At 37.0% G+C, this 23,130-nt stretch overlaps 1 protein-coding gene across 1 annotated transcript; it reads right to left on the reverse strand.

Annotated features, from left to right (window-relative positions):
* Positions 1-7,157: 7,157 nt before the first annotated feature.
* Positions 7,158-8,998, reverse strand: LOC124374105 (the record flags this gene model as incomplete). Its single annotated transcript, XM_046832402.1, has 3 exons — positions 7,158-7,251; positions 7,358-7,479; positions 8,806-8,998. Coding segments are annotated over 3 exons (409 nt in total), but the record flags the coding sequence as incomplete, so codon positions are not given.
* Positions 8,999-23,130: the final 14,132 nt, after the last annotated feature.

Consider the following 23,130-nt stretch of genomic DNA (forward strand, 5'->3'; position numbering starts at 1 on the left):
TTCCTTGTAAAATCTTTTTAAACAAGTTTTCCCGTTTCCTTAGAAAAAAAATATTATATTTATTTATAGTGCATTTAAAAATTATATTAAGAAAAACCGTTTCTTGTAGTAAAACAAACAAAATTTATTAAAAATGGCGTTTCAAAATCTACTTTCTGCTTGTAGAATTCCATACGGATTCTGTGAAATAAAAACTTTAAACCCCAAAAATGCAAAGTGAATAATAGATTATACACTAGCGTATCAAAATGATGGATAAAAACGATTCACTGAACCGCGATTACTAATCTCCCACAGACCTTTATCTAATTTCGCCCACGGCTGTGGACTAATAAGTATGGTTACACAAAATAACTTAAGACGAATAATATGTGAAACCCCATTTTTTACTGAAAGGGAAATTTATACTTGACGTCTAATGGCCTAAAGGCAGTGCCCTATTTAGTCGTCCATTTACATCACCACGTCAATTTGGTGATGGCTTCATTTTGAAACGACCCGATTGCGTGCCAGGCGACCTGTAATTTGTCAGATTTGGGGTCCCACGCTCTGGGCGCGACGCGGCTAAACACATGTACCGAGGACTTTGAAAGTACTCGAGTTTGATCAATGAAACTGTGTCCGCTTATTCCCACCGTTGGCGGGAGGTAAAGAGAAGGCCTCGACATGAATGGCTAGCAGAGAAGGCGCGACTTACAATAAAAAGGATAATAAACAGACGGCAAGTCAAAGCAAAGAGGTTAGAATGTGAAAGTAGAAGCAGCCTTGTACGAACGAGGAACAGCTGACTGGAGTTGCAGATTGTGCAAGGAGAGGCCACCTGGTCATCCGAACTGCGCGCCAATTGCCTCGGGCAGTCAAATTATCGGATGTTGTCAAATTTATAACCTTCATTTCTGCATGCATCCCATAGAAAGGATAATCAAATATTGGAAGTATGATTATTTAAAGTTGTATACAACAGCACTAACATTACAGCATTATTTCTTACAAATAAAACATAAAAATACTGTAGAGCCTACTACGTATGCATAAATCGTCAATTTTCATTCGTCATTATATAACCAACTGCAAATGTTTGAAAATATAATACACAATTCTCAGTGTCATGTATAGATTTCAACCTCGTACGAGAGGTTTTAAAAAAAATATATTTCATATAGGCTACAATATATTATTTGTTAATCCGTATTTATTGTGCGAAAACATTATGATGGGAAAAAAGAACTCGCATCCAAATAATTCAGGGCGTATGTCTTATCTAGCAATTTAATGGTAGCTGATTTTACGGCAATGCTTCTCTGGCGTGTTTCCGTAGATCTGATAAGGCGCTTGTTTATGTACCAAATGGCCTAATTGGAATGCCTATTACGTGTGTTATTATACCCACCACCGATATTACGTATATCCATTAAAATTGTAAAACATCAATAAATCTTCACAAGTGATTTTACATTCGATGTATTGAAATCATGAATTAGAACCAAACAAAAATAAATAAACATGCCTATTACATATTTTGAAACGGTTTTCACACACGATATCCTATATCAATATTGAAGGCAAGACAATTTTTTGTTGGATTTGCATACTGAAAATCAAAAAAGTAATTTTCTTTCTTGGGTTTAAAATTATATTATTTTAAACGGCCGATGCGTTACAGCTATGAAAACATTTAAACTACGCTCTTCGTAGATCTAGTAATACCAAAGAGCACCTATAATATAAATCCAAGTTGTAATATATTCTCGATAGACATATGTTGGATACTTCAACAAACTATAACAATGCTCTATATATCCAAGTTTAACGCAGAGCTATATTTTTCTGTACGGATGAAATAGAAGAAAATACAGAATCAAAATAAAGTCTAAAACTTGGATAATTTTCATACTTGGAGCAAGCGCAATGACAATTCTTGTGGAGCCACTCTGCACCGCGATCGTGCTGATCGTCGTCGTCATCGGCGAACTTCCGCTGCCGTCCTCCATACCGACAGTATCCTAGAATGCACAATGAATCCACGCCATCCGCGCCCTACTCAGTTTTTGGTTAGTTGTGTTGTATCGTCTGAACACTCGCGCGCACTCACCGGATCAGACTGCTGGCTGCTGGCTGAAGGATTTGGCATCGGGGATAGCCAGCAAAAGGTACGGAAACGCCCGAGGATTGCCGAAGCGACTCGGCACGCACACGGACCAGCTGGACCACCCGAGCGCCAACAATACAACGCTCGGCAACGTCCGGCCGCGATCGGTGTCAGGCCGTTCACCCTTGCGCTGTTATTGCTTGCTTGCTGCTCGCTCAGTATTTTATACACGACGCGACGTCTATCGCTGAGGATCTGCAAGTTCGGTTCGCTCGAAAATGATTTGACCCACATACGTTGAAAGTGAACCCGAGCGATCTTACTACCATTAAAAACTTAGAACTCCAGCTCCCTCTGTTACAGTACGGTTTGTCTGTGGTAACTGAATGGATTTCATGCCCTAAATGCTCATTTGCAGGCTCATTTGCATGAATAAGGAAAATAACAAATAAATTATTTTAGCATCCTATCTGCAAACCATGTGTTTGAGATTTAAAAGAAGGTGCTTGACATTCAGTTTTAAACATGTTTACAATGGCTTGAGCCTATTGAAAAACCCCATCTCCTTACCAGTTTGTCCTATATTTTTAGTGATAAGGAATGTAGAGTAAAAGTGGTAATACCGACTGGTTTTTATGGTGTTGCTTTTTACAAGTACGCCGCATGTGAACTCATAAACCATAATTTATAGAAACCAGTTTGCCATTTAAATGTATTGCATACATTTTCACTCTGACCAATCCCCACTCAAAAAATATCTTTAGCAATGCGTATATAGTATCAGTAGCAAAATACTTGAGTAATATACTGGACAACTAAATAGTAAGTTGAAAACCACGTGACTTGTATGGTTCCAATTTAGAAGAGTAGCCATAGAACAATTTAATATCTGAAACAATCAATAAATTAATTTGTATGTCCAGTTCACTTATATATATATATATTTGAGGTTTTTTTATAAATTGTCCTCATTGCCAAATAGCTGGTTACTAGCACACAGCTCAGTACGAAGATAAAAAATATTCTCCAACTATACTCTAACTGTGTCAGACGGCTGAGCTGTTGACGTCCACTGCGTGAAATTGGGCATAGACGCAGCAGACGCTCGGCGATGAACAAATATAAACAATATTTTAATTTATAAAAGGTATCAATTTCAAGTTAAATGTTATTTACAAAGCACGAACGATATTTTATTTCTTTGGTTGTGTAATTGTGGGTTTTCATGCACATAAGTGTGACAGAAACACGTTAACTATGATCGATTAATAAACTATCGTAATAGTTAATGAACGTACCACGAATATAAATCGTGATAACAAAGAATTTATTGCCATATTAAACATTCTTTTGAGCTACAATTTTAGACAAACTATTACAGACATCAACCTCAGAATCTAAACTACGGAGGCACGTTAAAGACATTTTGTTAATCTTTGACTTGACAAATCAACCTTTTATTTAGCAATTTCTTAAAAGCAAGTACGCTGAACCTGAAGAAATAAAACTGACACTTTTTAGTAACGATAAACGAAAAAACATTGCAACATGAAAATTGAAATAAAGTGTTGAGCTGTTTGAGAGATAATTTTTATAACCAAAGGTTGTAATACAAAAATACAAATTAAAATACGAATGCTCAAGATATTTATATGTGTCGCATGCCATTGGTCCATTAGAATTAATGGTTTATTATAAATTGAAAGAAGTTTGAACACAAAACTTATTGCTAGCGTAAAATTGGACCACGCCAGAGGATTGACTGTTGCTGTTGGTAATCCTTTGTGAGCAACCTAGTAAATGATCACCAATTCTATTTTGTTATTATTACTTATTTGTATTTTATTTATGAAACTGATGTAAACAAAACATGTTCTTATGTATAAAATAAAACATTAAAAATTACGATCTATAAGTCAGATATTATTTAAATGATCACGATATTTTCTTTACTTTGATTGTGGACTTACAGTTTTTGTGAACATCTGATTAGAATATGTTACGAAATATATTAAATAGGTATTCCATAACCTCAGACATATCAGAAGTTCACCATCAAAGGCCTGAAAGTACATTATATTTTATTTTTATAGATACGTCAACTATAAAACTTATTTGGATAAGTAGCTAATTTTGTATACATCTTTCACATTTTTGGTTGTTGAAAACAATATCGGAAAATTGTAACAGTAACAGCGGGTAAAATGTAAACACTTTTAAGAATTATAGTACTTTTAAATGGTCAGCAATATAGAGGTTTTGTACTTTTATTTATTTATTTATTGTTAGTACTTGCCACTATCGGTATTCATTAACAACACCAGTCACTAATACACGACTAGCGCCAACAACGAATACGACGAGAACTGCGTTAAGACTACTACTGACAAATTAGCAGTTCAAAGAGATGGTAGGGCTTCATGACCATTGCTCGCTGTCTCTCTCGCCCGAAGGTCTGTATTACATTTGTCAACCCCACGATCCAGAAACGGAATTGTCATTCCGAACAATTACGAAGCATGAGTCTTGTGTTTTACTATATGTCACGTGTTACACTTAAAATATCAAAACAAATTAAAACAAAACTGAACTATCACATTGTTCGACTACGAGTATACTTTGAGTTTAACAAAAGTTAACCCCCCCCCCCACTCTGGATACGCCTGTGAAGGTTGTCTGTATTTTCGTTTTTGAGTGTTACTCAATCAATTACAAACTACTGGACACGATTCTACTGAAATTTTACCTGGTAATTCTTAAGGTCATTTGGTGACATATAGGCATATTTCTATTTCTCGAAAATCCATCCGAGCTACGCCCTATTGGTCTTGAAAACTCCCTTTGTGGCTTAAGCCCCCCACACACTATCGAACATGTTGGTCGAGCAGTTGGGAACCCAACGTCTTGTCGAACATATTCGAGAGTGTGTGGGGCTCCAACCCAACATGCGCGATGGTTTTGTTGGGTTGGATGCTGGGTACGACAGCACCACCCAACTCCAACCGCGCGCCTGTCATGTTGGGCTGTGTGTGGGGGAACTGTCGAGCGGCTCGACTGGCTAGACCTCAGTTTCCCTAGTGCAGTGGCGTAGTACTAGATTTGTTATTTGTTTTTTTCGGAGCGAGGCCAGTTTCATAATGTCGTTTTAAACGATAATAAACCATTTTGGTGTGAGTTTATTGAACTTTATAGGGAGCAACGAGCTTTATGGGACATAAAAAGTAAAAATTATTCCAACAAAAATATCAGAAAAAGAAGGATATTCCGTTCTCGTTGAAAAAATGCAAGGAAGTTAATCCGGATTGCGACGAGAAATTTTGTCAAATCCAAAATCGAAACCTTGAGGGCATCGTTCCGAAGAGAGCTGAAAAAGGTTGAAAAATCAAAGATTACCGGAAGTGGTTCAGGATGATGTGTATGAACCATCTCTTTGGTATTTTGATTTACTGCTTTTCATAACAGACCAAGAGGTAGTCAGGAAAGGTGTATCTTCGATCGGCAAAAGATCCAGAAGTATTGCGTCCCTTGAAGAAGATGAAGAAGGAGTGGACGACGTGGAAGCGGAAACGCAGGACGAAATAACCAAAGTAAGTGTCAGTTTAATTGTTACCAATTTTACTGTTTATTACTTTCCTTATTTTTACTTAGGATTGAGCGCTAGGTCATTATTTGGACAACACCTCGTACGGTTAAGTTAGATTACAATAAATTATATTAAAGTTAAAAACAGCACAAAACTAATTTATATATATAAACAGTATAACATTATGTCAATGATGTTTGAAAAATTCAACTTTATTCCTTAATTTTCGTAGTACGTTTGCAATAGACTATAATTTTGCCCCCAAGATAAAAACTATTTAATAATTATGATAAATAAATAATAATAAATAATTAGGATATAACTCATATCCTTTGCGTGTTAATGTTGTGCAAGTTTCTAACATTTATAGATATTCAGTCATTTAACTTAACCCCACAGAGGTGTAGCCTTGAGCATTGCTCATGGTGATGAATAAACGCGTATATTTCCTAGGAATTTCATCTGTTTTGGTTTTAACTTCTATCTACCTTCCTATTTATTTTTACTTAGAACTGTCTCAGAGTAACATACCTCAATATTAAAAAATATCGTGGGTGACAAAAAGCTCTTTGGCACATGTTTGAAGGGTAATATAAGTTAATTTTTTATCTAATAAGTTTACATAATAAAAGTTTTAAATTTCAAGAATGAATATATTAATCAAAATTGCAATATATAATTGCAATACAGTAATATTTAGGCATACGTTTAAAGGGAAAACAAATACACTTTAGTTTTTTTCTAAGTTCAATATAATTAAATAAACTACAACATTGCTTTTTTCCAAAGTTAGCGAATTAAAATATAAATAAGACACAGTTATGGTATCTAAACGAATTAGAAAAAATGTACACAAAGTTTCACCAATATTTAGTTATCAAATTGAAAAAGATAGACTACATAGCAAATCAACATATTTTAATAATTTTTTGTTGTTGTTAACTATATCATCGCACTTGTTTACACTCAATACCGAACTGTCAACGCGCTTATTAATCATTTTTTCTTGGAAATCAACACTCCTTCGTTGTTATAGAAACTTTTATACCAACCTCGAACTGCATTGGCAATTGATTGTTCTCTGCCATCCCGCCTCATTCTTTTAAACCCAAGAAGTTCTTGCGTGTTCTGCCTCCACTCACCCTCATTTAACTGGCCTGCTGAAGTGTCCTCCCAATCCACACTACTTTGAGTTAGGTAGGTTGGACTTTTCTGGCGTAGAAAATTATGTAAAGTACAACACGCCAAAACAATGATTTCTGCCCTCTCTACACTAACATTCATTGTCCGAAAGAAGGACTCTAAATCGAGTCGCTAAGATGCCAAACGCATTCTCCACCACTCTCCTAGCACGGCACATCCGATAGTTGAAAATCTTTTCGTCGTGGGTGATTCCTTTGTTTGGATAGGGCTTCATAAGATTTTCCTTCAGAGGAAAAGCTTCATCTCCAAGGAATGTAAAAGGGAGGCAAACGTCCTCTCCTGTCATCGAAGCTTGTTGGTGACGGCAAGTTGCAATTCCTTATTTTCCAGCAACTCTCCAAAATCAGTTTCCATAAGTACGCCACCATCGGATACTCTTCCATTAGTACCACAATTTACATAGATGAATTCATAATTAGCATTGACCACAGCAAAAAGAACAATGCTGTGGAACCCTTTGTAGTTGTAGTAGTATGACCCACTTTTCGGAGGTTGACGAATCGCTATGTGTTTTCCGTCTATAGCGCCGACACAGTTTTTCAACTTGCCAGTACTTTTTGAAGTCCACAGCTATGTTCATCCAGTCCGATTCATTGCAAGGAAACTGCAAAAAGTAAACATAAAAGTTAAAATTATAATATATTAAAATTAACAATGTTATATTGAGGTAATATTGATTGACGTGCTGTTATATATAACTGTTTTAAACCCAGTTTTTGTGTTTTTTTAACAGGCTCAAGATGACGCATCTACAGGGATACACGCTGATATACGCCCATCACCATCAAGTACACCAGTAAGTCGCCCATCAGTATCAAGTAGGTCTAACCCAGGATCAACTACTCGAACAAACCGAAAAAAGATATCTGATTTTTGAAAAGAAACAAGAACGATTTTTTGGATACAGCTACGTCTGTCCTATGTAAACAGAATAAGTTCCGGGCTTTTGGAAACAACGTGGGCTTCCAACTGGAAGATATGGACCGTCAACAACAAGTAATTGCAGAAAAGCTTATATCTGATGTTTTGTTCCACGGTAAGTTAGGCAGTTTGAAAGCATCTGCGGCCATATTGACAGAACAACAGCCAACCCAACGGAATATACCATCACTTAACCATTTTATGGACACTAATCAAAACAACAATCCATATTCCGTATAGGCCGGCTGACGCTGAATATTTCTTACAAGATCAAAATTATCAACATCAGACATTCAGTTTTGACCCATATTAATGTGCAAAGCCAAATCAACCCTACTCAACATCAGGTACAACGACAACATCTACAACAACAAGTACAGCAAAAACATGTACAGCAACAAAAAGTAGATAATTTCACCTCAAACTGTACGTTGTCCTAAGAATTTTTCTTTACCAGAACCTGCTCAAAGTCAAACGGCAGCAACTAAACCTACCGCAGGTCAAGCACACTAGCGATTCAAGAAAAAACTGCTCAACAAGAAGTTCGGAATGAACTCAAACAGTATTTGAATCTACCCGTGTTCAGCGAGGACAATGTATAATAAGTTGCTTTTTCATCTTTGTTTGTTCGTTTTGTTTTATAATAGGCTATTACATTGACAACAGCATCTTCTGTTACAGCTTTTTTTTTTTGTTATTTGATGACTTTTAAATTTGATGTTTTTGAAAAGTTTATAAAAGATAGATTTGAAAATAAATTTTTTTTCTGAAATTATGTGTGTTTTTTTTAGACCTAAAAAATAAGTAATAACGTAATAGGATAAATTTGAAGCAAAATAGGTTATTGTCGCTCTCGAAGATGGTTATACTTCATTTCGTACCCTCCTGCTTTATTCTCGCGCGACAATAACCAATTTTGCGCTCAAAAAACAATTGTGTAAATTATGGATTATAATAATGTAAGAAGAAAAGAGTGAGTTAAAACTAATTAACAAATATTTGTACTTACCTTTAAGAAATCTTCCTTTAGAACATCAAAAATAGCTGCACAAGTTTCTGGTATGATTTTTCCTAGTGCTTGCGGAGATATTGCACAACTAAACTTCAGATTCTCGTAGCTCCTACCACTGGCTAGAAACTGGAGAGTGGCTGCAAGACGTTCTTTTGCAGGAATTGAGGTTCTCAAAAGGCTATCTTCTTTTCTATGTGCTCACACAGTCTTCCGAATAGATATTCAAAGCTTTCCTCGCTCATCCTTAGATAATTTTTGAAGTCTTGAGGCTCACTAATGGCAAGTTCAGCAAGAAGCGACATATGGCTAAACTTACTCCGGTCCAAAAACCATTTTTTTAGACCACAAGCGTCGATCTTTTTTCTTCTTTTGTCGTTTCAGACAAAAAGCGCCAAGCACAAACAGCTACACTTGTCTCGAAATCCATAATACAACTGACAAGACACCCAACCTGCTCGATCGCACGTTCGACAGTGTGGGGGTAAAACGTCTAACTTGACAGGTTGGGCGTTGGGTACGACGCCAGGTCAGGTTGGGTGAAATGTTCGAAGGTGTGTGGGGGGCTTTAGTCAGCAGATAGTAAATGTGTTCTTTGTAAACATTATAATGTGTGAACGAAATCATTATGGTTCATTAATTTAAGTACCATTTTAATTTTTTTATGTTTGAGGTCCGAAAGCATAGAGTAAGCTTAGAAATAACAACACGTGTTTTAACTTTCTCTGTAATCACTGACGAGCACAGAGGTTATCCAAATATTAAAATAGCAAGTTTTAGTACAAATTTACTTTTAAACTGTAAATTTGAGCAAATATTAATTCTGCAGTGCTGTTTGCATACTGTAAAATAGGTATCAAAGACAAAGTTACTACCTATCTACCTATATAGATTTAAAGACTATTATGAAACACATCTCAGTAGTTTTGTTTTACTGAAATATGCCTTTTAGACAAACTCAACAATAGCACCAGAAATACCTTAGACCGGAATAACAATAAACTACAATGGCATAGGTATGCACTTTATGACCGAAATAAGCTTCTCAGACCTCCGTACGTGTATATATTCACGATCGGAGCATCAACTAAAAACCAACTTCCGTTTTAAAATCATATGATGAGCTAAGAACTTCGACTTTCGGATTCCTCCACGCTGGCCTGAAATAGTTTTTGTTACTGAAATAGTTTATCATGAAACACTGGGGGAAAATTCCAGTTATTCCACGGTACTTATAACAATGTTTCACTCTCTGACTTGGGGGACCCAAAACATAGCTCTTTAAACTTATATCTAAAATGGATCAGAAGATTGGAACATTTTTCAGTGATTATCACCTAACCCAGGTGTTTAAAATGTCATTGAAAAGGAATATGGCTACGGTGTACAGTTTTTCAGTAGGAAATTGCGTGCGAAGCCGCGGGTAAGTGCTAGTGTATTTATAAAAATAGTAACTGTTTTATACAAAGCGAATATCTTATTACTAGAAGACAGTATTCATACCATGGTCAACATAGGCTTCATGCTCAAATTCAATACCATATAAGGTTCCTGCAGGTTCAGTGGCTGCTAGTAATTGTCGCTGTTTGAGGGGGTATTGGCAGCTTCAAAGTCTACTAACCTAGCTACTGCCAGCCATAAAATAAACTGTTTTGAGTTCAGTGGATGCTTATGAGCCAGTAGCCGTCACGTGACCAAGGCCAGCCATTATTGTCCCTTGTAATGAAGCTGGTGCTGCCAATCTCTGGACTTCCTCGAAGAAGTTAGAACGGTTTGTTTTATTTTATCTATTGTTTTTTGTTATTGTTGTTGTTGTTGCATCTTCAATTATTGTGATTATTCAAAAGGTGAAGACTCAAAGAAAATACCCTCTGTAAAGTCACCTACGACAATATTGTGGGTTTTTTGGAAACATATATGATATAATACTAATAACAATTATGGACTAATTTGGCCATCTGGCATCCCAAAAATACAAAAAAAAGGTGTACCGAATGTATTAAATAATAATTCTGTGGTAACTGGATTACCAGTGGAAGGAGTAGGCCCAGAGGAATGGTAAGGACTGGACTGTACAAAGAGGTTGCTATCAGCGAGGATTGTAGGACTGTAGGTCCACGCCTAGTTTGACGAGGGTGGCTGACGTCACTTTTCTGCAGGGTAGGACAGTTAGTCCACGCCGACACCTGTGGACTAACTGTCCTACTTTTCAAAACTGATCTGGCTGTGCATTAGTTTTTCTACCTGTACTTATTCTTTACTCTGGTCAGTGATGCTTCCACTACATTCGCACAGCGTACTGCTAAAGCAGCAAATATTAACAATAGTTTACTCAAGCTATCACATATGAAGTGGATTACTAATAGGGAATATATCTTAACGAATTCCATATAGCATTATATTACTATCTGATTAATTTGGCATTGTCCTAATGAATCATAAACATCTACAGTAAGTGTGTATTAGTTATTCCTTATATTGGACCATCGTTTGTATAATACTGTCTATACCAGTAGACACTATAATGGTTAGACATTCTTAAGTTAGAAATGGCGTAACTAACCTGACTTTATTTTATGTATATAATTTCGTTTCATTCTTTTTGCAGCTGTCTTATGTAGTGTACTGAAAATTATTTAGCAGATATAGAGTTTAGATTTCGAAACATCCATTCAAGTGCTGCAGTGTGAGTACGACGATCCCTTATCAACCCCTCGTCAAAAGAAACCCGTGAGTCGGACAGTGAGTCCCAGGCCGGTACCGTGGACCTACTGTCCACCCCTTAAGAAGTAAGTATGAAATGCTTCCGGCAGTGTTATGACGTGGACCTACAGTCCGTTTACCGGCCCTTTAACCCTCCAACTGATAATAAGAAACTCCCAGAATGATTCCATGGTTTTTGTCTTTGCGCAGTATATTTTACGGATATTTTTTTTTTAATATCTGCTAAATGCTGAATAAGATCATTTTTTTTTGTTAGAAACCAGAAAGAAATTTGATAATAATTCAAATATTCATTTACTGTATTGTTTTTTTTTTAATTGTCCATAAATTGAAAAATTGATGAACGTCTGTGCCGACGGTCAATTGTAACTAAGGCTTTAATGAGTAATCCTCTCGGGTCGAAGAGACCGTAGTATGGCATGTTAGCAGACTCCATACTGGAAGAAGTCAATAATTCAAAATTCGTTGGAATACACCTCGATCGAGGTTTGGCATGGAATCACGTTTGCTTATTTTTAGCCTCTGGCTTTTATGATTTAAAGTCGTTAGCCAAATAGTACAGTTGCTGGACTTTACCAGGCCTTTACATTTTGGGATCAACTTTGCATCAAATGTCTGAACTTCCTAATAGTGGTCGAGATATACATTGGTATACGTCTGGAGGCAGAGAACTTCCTGTGCGGAATAGGAGGTATAGGTGTATGAACACTTGCTCTCACAGGCAGGTGTTCATTTTATCAGGTTACCAAATTGGTAGAAATTCCACAAGTCACTTGACATTCGCCTAAAAAGCTTTTTATCGTCAGTATTTGATAACCTGAACGAGTTTTTGGCATACAACCGGATTGCACGTAGGCTAAATTGTATATTCAAACTGTTCACTTTTATGTAATGCAAATGGAAAGGAACATAAATTTAAATTACACTCGATGTGTCTTTTTTAATACATAGTTTGACTGCCTAGCCTGCAAAGGAGACCAAACCATATGTTACGGGATTTAAAGTATTTCGGTTTTAAAAACAATTTGAAGATTTTTAGGATTCCTAATTAATTGCACTATAGGAAACAAAACAGAGCTGCACAAAATCGAATCGTTAGTGAATTTATATCTAATATTTTAACCGGCTTTCTGAAAATTTCTCAGAAATATTAATTAACAACATGGTTTGATATTTTCTCTCTTTGGCTAGACACATTTAATTTACTTATTTTCTAACTTAAGAAACACATTGGTGTTTTTTGTATTTAACATGTGCTGAAATGTCGTCTGTATGCCACTAGCGCGTATTGATTAAAAAGTATTTAGTGCTTTATAACTACCAACAATCATTAATAAACAATATGGCCACAATTTCCAACAGACAGCAGTGTAACCATGGAAATAAATGAATAAAGTATCATAAGTTATAGAAAATTAAACACGTCTTATAAATGTCATAAAATTTATTTAAATATACCTTTCCCAAATCAACTCCGATGTACAAAAATTGGTGAACTGTGACTAAGAAAATACTAGTAAGAACTTTACCAACACCTGCTGAAGAACACTAAGAGAGTGACTAAATTACCACAATACAGAGATCATGAAAATCAACACAACACTCGTGGACTGGAAGACACACAGGTATGTCACGTAGATTAATGGCCGTTTACACTAAGTTCTACCGAGGACGCTGGTCACTTGGTACCAACATTTGTCGAAGTACATCCACACTGCTCGTCCCATTTTCCAAGTTCTACCGAGGGCGCTGGTCACTTGGTACCAAAATTCGTCGAAGGACATCCACACTGTGCTCGTCCCATTTGCAAGTTCTACCGAGGGCGCTGGTCACTTGGTACCAAAATTCGTCGAAGTACATCCACACTGTGCTCGTCCCATTTGCAAGTTCTACCGAGGGCGCTGGTCACTTGGTACAAAAATTTGTCGAAGTACATCCACACTGCTTGTCCCATTTCCAAGTTCTACCGAGGGCGCTGGTCACTTGGTACATTAAATTCGTCGAAGGACATCCACCACTGTGCTCGTCCCATTTGCAAGTTCTACGAGGGCGCTGGTCACTTGGTACATAAATTCGTCGAAGGACATCCACACTGTGGCTCGTTCCATTTGCAAGTTCTACCGAGGGCGCTGGTCACTTGGTACATAAATTCGTCGAAGGACATCCACACTGTGCTCGTCCCAATTTCCAAGTTCTACCGAGGGCGCTGGTCACTTTGGTACATAAATTCGTCGAAGGACATCCACACTGTGCTCGTCCCATTTCCAAGTTCTACCGAGGGCGCTGGTCACTTGGTACATAAATTCGTCGAAGGACATCCACACTGTGCTCGTCCCATTTGCAAGTTTCTACCGAGGGGCGCTGGTCACTTGGTACATAAATTCGTCGAAGGACATCCACACTGTGCTCGTCCCATTTGCAAGTTCTACCGAGGGCGCTGGTCACTTGGTACATAAATTCGTCGAAGGACATCCACACTGTGCTCGTCCCATTTGCAAGTTCTACTGAGGGCGCTGGTCACTTGGTACCAAAATTCGTCGAAGGACATCCACACTGTGCTCGTCCCATTTGCAAGTTCTACCGAGGGCGCTGGTCACTTGGTACATAAATTCGTCGAAGGACATCCACACTGTGCTCGTCCCATTTGCAAGTTCTACCGAGGACGCTGGTCACTTGGTACCAAAATTCGTCGAAGTATATCCACACTGTGCTCGTCCCATTTGCAAGTTCTACCGAGGGCGCTGGTCACTTGGTACCAAAATTTGTCGAAGTACATCCACACTCCTCGTCCCATTTGCAAGTTCTACTGAGGGCGCTGGTCACTTGGTACATAAATTCGTCGAAGGACATCCACACTGTGCTCGTCCCATTTGCAAGTTTCTACCGAGGGCGCTGGTCACTTGGTACATAAATTCGTCGAAGGACATCCACACTGTGCTCGTCCCATTTGCAAGTTCTACCGAGGGCGCTGGTCACTTGGTACCAAAATTTGTCGAAGTATATCCACACTCCTCGTCCCATTTGCAAGTTCTACTGAGGGCGCTGGTCACTTGGTACATAAATTCGTCGAAGGACATCCACACTGTGCTCGTCCCATTTGCAAGTTCTACCGAGGGCGCTGGTCACTTGGTACATAAATTCGTCCGAAGGACATCCACACTGTGCTCGTCCCATTTGCAAGTTCTACCGAGGGCGCTGGTCACTTGGTACCAAAATTTGTCGAAGTACATCCACACTGTGCTCGTCCCATTTGCAAGTTCTACTGAGGGCGCTGGTCACTTGGTACATAAATTCGTCGAAGTACATCCACACTGTGCTCGTCCCATTTCCAAGTTCTTACTGAGGGCGCTGGTCACTTGGTACCAAAATTCGTCGAAGGACATCCACACTGTGCTCGTCCCATTTGCAAGTTCTACCGAGGGTGCTGGTCCCACTTGGTACCAATAAATTCGTCGAAGGACATCCACACTGTGCTCTCGTCCCATTTGCAAGTTCTACCGAGGGGCGCTGGTCACTTGGTACCAAAATTCGTCGAAGGACATCCACACTGTGCTCGTCCCATTTCCAACTTCTACCGAGGGCGCTGGTCACTTGGTACAAAAATTTGTCGAAGTACATCCACACTGCTCGTCCCACATTTCCAAGTTCTACCGAGGGCGCTGGTCACTTGGTACATAAATTCGTCGAAGGAAATCCACACTGTGCTCGTCCCATTTGCAAGTTCTACCGAGGGCGCTGGTCACTTGGTACAAAAATTTGTCGAAGTACATCCACACTGCTCGTCCCATTTCCAAGTTCTACCGAGGGCGCTGGTCACTTGGTACATAAATTCGTCGAAGGAAATCCACACTGTGCTCGTCCCATTTGCAAGTTCTACCGAGGGCGCTGGTCACTTGGTACATAAATTCGTCGAAGGACATCCACACTGTGCTCGTCCCATTTGCAAGTTCTTACCGAGGACGCTGGTCACTTGGTTCCAAAATCCAAGTCGATGTCCACTTATACTGTATTCGGCCATTTCCAAGCATTTTTAAAAGCATACACTTAGTAATAACTGTGTCTTTCGCCCGATGTTTGATCACTGTAATCACTTGTATTTTCGTGCAAAAATAAAGACATCTAAAATCAGGAAATTACTTTTCTAACTTTATAAATAAAATTGAGTTATAGCTAAAATTATGAATAACAAATTTGGAGTAGTGATACATAGAAAACAATTGTTCACAGGCCTAAAGCTCAAGATTACCGTAGTTTTCAAGATTATCATTTCAATTCATAAGTGAATGAAATGTTGGATGAATTATAATTAATTCTTTAATGTGTCACGCTTCATTTGAATTTGAGGCCAATCGCACCATCTATTTGTTTATTCCTTGTCAATCCTGAATGAGTGTAGGTGACCTGTGTAGTCTTGATACTTTATAAGGTTTACAGAGGATCATTAAATTAATAGCCCTGTAGTCAGAGAATTTAAGGACCATAAATTTGAATTGAACTTCTAACAAGCCAGGGATTGGTAAATTTGGTCTGATTGTGTTGGCCGAGAGACAAACCCGATTGTCAGTTCCTACGCTGACTCTGATTGAAATATCGCAGTCAATCTAGAGTTATTCCCTTATGTATACTGGCTGGAAAGTGGGCGCTTGGATGAATGAGCAAAGTCTGCACAGGGCAGTCTTAATCAAACCTAAAAATCTCATGCGATTCGACTCATACAATACATCAGCCATTCGACAGTAACTCAGTCTATGGACTATAAAACCCACATCTAGACGAGGAAGAGTGCTGCTCTATTAGCATCTCGATGCGAACATTTGCGCATGCCAGCAGCACCAAAAGGTCTTCCGGAAAGGTAAGGATAGCCGCAGGTCTCGTAAAGGGTCCGGTTCGATTACTCCACCGATCGTTGGCTCAACGACCCAAACATTACTTTAGTTTAAAATAAGAGGGTCGTTGGCCCAACGATCAGTGGTGTAATCGGACTGATTTGTTTCATAAAGTAAAACATAACTAAAATGGGTCGTTGGCCGAACGAACCGTATTTACAATTTAAACAGTAAATTTACAATCAAGGTTCGTTGGTCCAACGATCCAAAATTTACTTACAAATACTAATAACGTATATGGTTCGTTGGGCCAACGACCCTATTGCAGTAACAAGTTAAATTGTAGAATGCAGGTTCGATTACACCACTGTTCGTTGGGCCAACGACCCGTTTTATAATTTATAGAGGTTCTATTAGTCCACTGGGTCGTTGGCCCAACGACCCGATCAAATAAAACATTGCATTTCAAATGAAAAGGGTCGATTACTCCCACTGACCGATTAGTCCACTATGGACAAGGGCAGGCGGTACGGCAGCCGCTCTTCCTGCACTGTTGGAATTTTATCTTCATTATGAGCGTGAATACATTTGATGAAAATATAAATATATATAACTATAAATGTTATTATAAATTATATATTAATTAAATGCAGGTATGAGGTAACTTGTACATTATTAATATTTTTGTCGGTAAAGAAAAAATTACATTGGTTAATATAAAACGTATATTTTTAGTTATAATTTCTTCTACATCATTGACGTGACTAAACAAATATATGTTTATATAAAATTTGTATAAACGGCAAAATCGTGATTTAATGTTTATTTAAACTACATTAGTATCGATTTTTTATCATATACATATACATGTACAAGTAAAAGAACTGGCCAATTCTCTTAAAAAAGCCAATGTATAATGTTCTGAAGCATTTTTAAAAACATTTTCGTGTATCTGGTACATTTCTTCAGATGGATATAAACTACATTTACAGTACATATTAGAGGTAACTATCAATCATTAAAGCTTAATTGAGAATATGTTGCCAACTTTAAAATAGAAGCCTCTGAAGAAGTAATGTTGATTGTTAATGGGATGTGAGAGAAGGCATTACATTATCCTATACCGGGTATTCTATATGAGATAATCTATAAATGTAATGCACCTGTTAGACTCTTAGTTATAAGTAGAATAGTGTAATTTGTGGTAATATATTAGAAATATAATTTTATTAGTGATGTCGCAAAAAGAATTCAAATTTCACATGCAACTGTGAAAGTACAGTACTACTAGAGCTTTAATTTCCCATAAGTTCAACATTATTCTTTTGATGGGGTCTTTCTTCAGTTTATTTCCAAGTTGAAACATGCAAACTTGAATTGGTGTATCCGTGACAAACCTTGTTATAATTATTAATAGTTTTAATGTGAAGTAAACGTTTTCTTTGGCGTCTTCATTGTAGCTTTGTACGCTGTGATGGCTGAGGAGAATAGTGATAACTATCGACCGTGGACATGAAGTCGCAGTCATTTACATGATTTTATTAAGTTTTCATTGAGCCCTGTGGTTTACTTTTACAGTTAATTTACATAATAAAAGATGGTAAAACGGATTAGGTCTTCGGTTTACACGGCCGGTGTCATAACCAACTGTTTTGGTCTAACCGTGGAAAGCTACCCTCCACCACAATATTTTTCCGGTTTAAGATCTGTTGTTTAAGATAGTTCCCCACATAAAAACCGATACATTGTAAGAATTTAAGTATCGTTTCGACGAGGTGTAAACTGCACAACACATCAATTAATATTATCAAATCATATAGCTCGTGTTTTAGTATTTAAGGTTATTTAACAACTATCGAGAAGTCTTCCATGAAATTTTTAAAACCTTCAAATTTGTGTACATTATTTACATTTACTCTATATCATTGTCCAGTATGACTTAGACAGGGAAGCAGTGGACCTGTACAGAAGGAGAATCAATCGTGGCCATTAGGCAAACTAGGCGGCTACCGAGGACGACAGCTTTAAGGGGTGGCTAAAAGAAAACAATTACAAGAATGTGTAATAAATTACTTTACAGAAACCGAGCCAAAAAAATACATAAAACAGGCTTGTGTCACTTTAAAATTCAACCTTTATCATATCAAACATTACTTAAAGTGTCAGCGTAAACCTTAGGTAAATTGAATATAGTACAATAAACCTTTGTAGTTACCCTCTGAATGTGAAATTGAAGACGGCAACAGTTTTAGTGTTGAGTTCGGAGTTGGGCGTGATGTGGCCTCGAAAAGCATATTGTCGCATCGCTTCTATAACCCCATTACTACTACTTGTCTAAACCTTTACTCAAGTCGGAGGATTGATCAATCATTAGGCTAGTTTTGAGGGTTTTTTATCGACTCTGTGTAATTTTTATTAGCGGTATCTAATGTTGCTTGATTATGCGAGCATCCCGTATGTAAAGAGGACACGCTAGTGGATGCTGCCTGCTCTTCCGAGGCTCTATATTTAACATGGAGCAAAAAATTCAATGGAAAATAGGCACTTGACTTGTCTCAAACTTGATTTCTCAATCTTTCATTCCACAAACAGACTTTATAGTTGAACGCCTGGGGGTTTTGACTTCGGATTACAACTACAGTGAATGCATTTATATGGTCGATGTGGTATTTTGTTTTTCAGACTATAAATTGCAATGTTTATCAAATTCTTTATCTAGGTTTTTTTCATTGTTTAAACAAATTACTATAAAAATTCATCTTTGAGCATCTAGTTTTGCTCTAAATGGTATTTTTCAAATTATATGTGAAATTTCACCTAAATAGATGTAGAGAAACATCTATTAAGAACACCACTACTCTTGGTGTGTTTTTTATTATATTTAGGGTTGTCGGGGTCTTGAAATGTAGTAAAACGTGGAGGGAAGAGCGGAGCTGCAGGTGCAAAGTACAACGGAAATATGTAATATAAAAGATAATATACATGTCGCCTTATTTTCAGATTTTAGGACTGTACGTCCACGCCTAGTTTGACGAGGGTGGCTGACGTCACTTTTCTGCAGGGTAGGACAGTTAGTCCACGCTGATACCTGTGGACTAACTGTCCTTCTTTTCAAAACTGACCTGGCCGTGCATTAGTTTTTCTACCTGCACTTATTCTTTATTCTGGTCAGTGCTTCCACTACATTCGCACAGCGTACTGCTAAAGCAGTAAATATTAACAACAGTTTACTCAAGCTACCACATATCTTAACGGGATTATATCTTAACGAATATCCATATTTCCATTATATTACTCTCTGATTAATTTGGCATTGTCCTAATGAATCATAAACATCTACAGTAAGTTTGTATTAGTTATTCCTTATATTGGACCATCGTTTGTATAATACTGTATATACCAGTAGACACGTTACTCGTAGTACACGTTAATTGAAATGGATGGTTTATTGTTTTATTAACATTGTTAATAGTTAAAATAACAATTTAGTTCATATCTAATATATAATTTTTTAAATTGTACCAAATTAAGTTAAATAGATACGAAGACAAAATATTTTATTACCTTAAATAGTGGCTCTTGGCATATAATCCAAACAGTAAACAAAACATCTTCCTACACAGACATACTAACTTACATAATAGTGACCTGATGTCGCTAACGATTCGTTGTAAATATCACTCAAACAGGAATTCGATGAACGGCTAAAAAATGTGTCTAGTTTCATTCAAACTTCCAATTGCTATTCATCTCTATATCCCGCTGCGAAAAAATTTAACGTTATTTCAAATAGTGATCCCGGAACGACAGGAGATAACATGTTTAATTACTAGCAGTTATAAGAACTTCGAAACGCACCAAATTCTTAAATTTATTCTTAAACCCTATTAGTTTTATTCTCCTTTAAAATAAACCGTTAAGCGTTAAAAGGTTTAAAATTTGGGGTTTAGTTAATAAAAAAAGCCCTAGTTAATGTTGCTTTATTTTCTCGAACAAGGTACAAACAAAACTTCTGAGAAGCCTACTTCTGTCAAAAGTCAAATAAACGTAATGCGTTTTATATAACTATATAACAGTTATATAGTACATTCCTTTGATGTCTGCATACAGTACTCAACATGCATACTCAATATTTACTAAAGTGTACAGTTAAAAGTAGATTTGTAATAAAACTTTTAGTTTTCCTTATCTAAATATTTGTCTTACTTGTGCTCAACAGTGGTCGCAAAAAAATGTTTAAATAAGAAGTGTTGTTATTATCAAGCTTACTCTATGCTTTCACGACTAAATGTAAGGTAATTTATGATTGTGCTACTATAGAACAATGTTTACACAGGACAATTGACTAAAGTTAACAGGCTCTTATACTATTATATAAATGTCTTGTTCTCTTTACCTGATTTTTCTGTGCATTCTTACGATATTTTAATCGTTGTTCTCCTAGTCGGAGCGAAAAACATATTCAATAAACCAAAGACCACTATAATCGTTACAGACATTCTTAAGTTAGAAATGGCGTTCGTAAACTAACCTGACTTTATTTTATGTATATCATTTTGTTTCATTCTTTTTGCAGCTGTCTTATTGTAGTGTACTGAAAACTATTTAGCAGATATAGAGTTTAGATCTCAAAACATCCATTCAAGTGCTGCAGTGTGAGTACGACGATCTTTTGTCAACCCCTCGTCAAAAGAATCCCGTGAGTCGGACAGTGGGTCCCAGGCCGGGACCGCGGACCCACTGTCCACCCCTTAAGAAGTAGGTAAGAAATGCTTCCGGCAGTTTTATGATGTGGACCTACAGTCCGTTTACCATCAGCGAGGCGCGCATCGCAGATGGCAGTGTTTGATAACGAAATTGAGAGGTGGGGTGAGGTAGACGTGCCGTACCTCCAATCTCAGTTGATCGGAAGTTATAGTAACGAGTAGACTTTGAAAGTGCTTATAGTTAATCTTTTGCTAATCGTCATCGAACCTGCGGATGCTTTCAGCAATATTTTTAATTCTCTAACACTGAAGAATTTTTATAATAAAAATTTGTAACACTGAAAAGAAGTAATATAAAGAAAATTAGTAACAAATATAATTGAATTTTGAAGATAAATTAAAGTGAAGAATTGCCAGATCAGATTAGAGTGTGAAAGTTTTAAATTTTGAAAATTGAATAAAAGACAAGCTGTAAGAACTTTGTACATTTTTGGAGTGACGAATATATTACAAGTTTGAATTTAAAATTCATCAAGAAGTTTTTATTTTAATTTTAAATCCAGTAATTATTTTTAAGAAGAAGTTTTATTTTAGTTTGAACTTTATTTATTTCAGAAGATTTTCGTTTTCGTTTTTTTTGAACCTTCACAAACATTTAAATTTCAAAGCTAACCCCTCATGTGCCAGTAAAACGGTACAAAGGTAAAACGAGAAAGTGTGATGTAAAAATTAAAAGGTAGTACATTGCTTCACCAAGGAATTGATGTGTCTGACTTAGGTTTTCTGAGAACTCCTTTAAAAGTTATTAAATCTAAGTACAGATAAGAAGTTGGTGAATCTAAAATGAATTTAATCGGAGCACCACTAACTAAAAACCTAAGTTCTAAATAATAAAAACTATTACACATACAAAAAATGCATATTTCTCAATAACTTCTTACCAAATTGAAATATCAATCAATGTTTTACACCATTAAACTCAGAAATAAAAGCAGTTTAATACAATGTGTTACATGACTCATATTGTAATTAAACTTAAATCCAAGATGTCCACCAAATCTCAAAAGTGGTCGCAATAAAAGTTTTATTTAATGGATACATACTAAAAATTAGTGGACAATTCTGTCACGGGTAATGTAATTTTTAATTGCTTTAAAACCCTCTGGCATGAAATAAAATTATATTAGCTGGTATTCTATACATGATAGCAACGATAGATAACTGTGACCAGAGCTAATATCTGTAAGGCAGCCATGTTTTGAGCAAGCAGGAACCGCACTTCTCATTACCATATCAGTTTTCAATATTTTTATCTTAAATTCATTAAATTGTTTTACACTCATTCTTATGATTTTCTTGAATTCCAAAGGGTACTTGGGTCCAAAAATATAATTGTTGATGAAACTCTCAGGTTATATCTTCGACCCAGGACATCCTTTTTACTCATTGTATATTGCAGCTCTCTACTTAAACAATATAAATTTCAACTAAAAGCTTCGTCAATGCATTCGTTGACTGGTTACTTGTAATCTTAATTATCCATCTCTGAGACATTAAACTCACCACCAGTGGCGTCGGGCCGGGGGGGCACGGGGGGGCACGTGCCCCCCCCCAACATTATGCAAAAAAAGAAAAAAAATAATATAAGAATTATCTTTAAATTACGTCTTTATGTATACACTAAAAGTTACGAATGAATAAACTAATATAGATCCCCCGTTAGTCTATTTTTCTGTATGCATCTAATTTGATTCTGTGTGTGTAAAGTATGAGCGTGTTACAACTAAAATTTACAAGTGCCGGTGAGCCGACTCTGGCCGGGTTGCGCCCGAGGCTGGAGCAGCCGATCGAATGCACCCGAGCCCAGCCGACGCCGGCCGAGGGCGCCTCCGAGCATTGACGACGCCTGGCGGAGGGATATCATACCAGCTCAGTGCGCGTGGTGTTGTGTGTTGTGTTGTGTAGGTGGTCGCCACGTTTTATTCGTTCAATAAGCTTATTGTTATTAGCTGAGCTGCTATTGTTTGTGTAATTTTTGCGGATGTTCGTTTGTTATCATGTCTAAGAAA

This window comes from Homalodisca vitripennis, unplaced genomic scaffold, assembly GCF_021130785.1.
Source record: "Homalodisca vitripennis isolate AUS2020 unplaced genomic scaffold, UT_GWSS_2.1 ScUCBcl_7274;HRSCAF=14888, whole genome shotgun sequence".
In the NCBI taxonomy this organism is placed as follows: Eukaryota; Metazoa; Arthropoda; class Insecta; order Hemiptera; family Cicadellidae; genus Homalodisca; species Homalodisca vitripennis.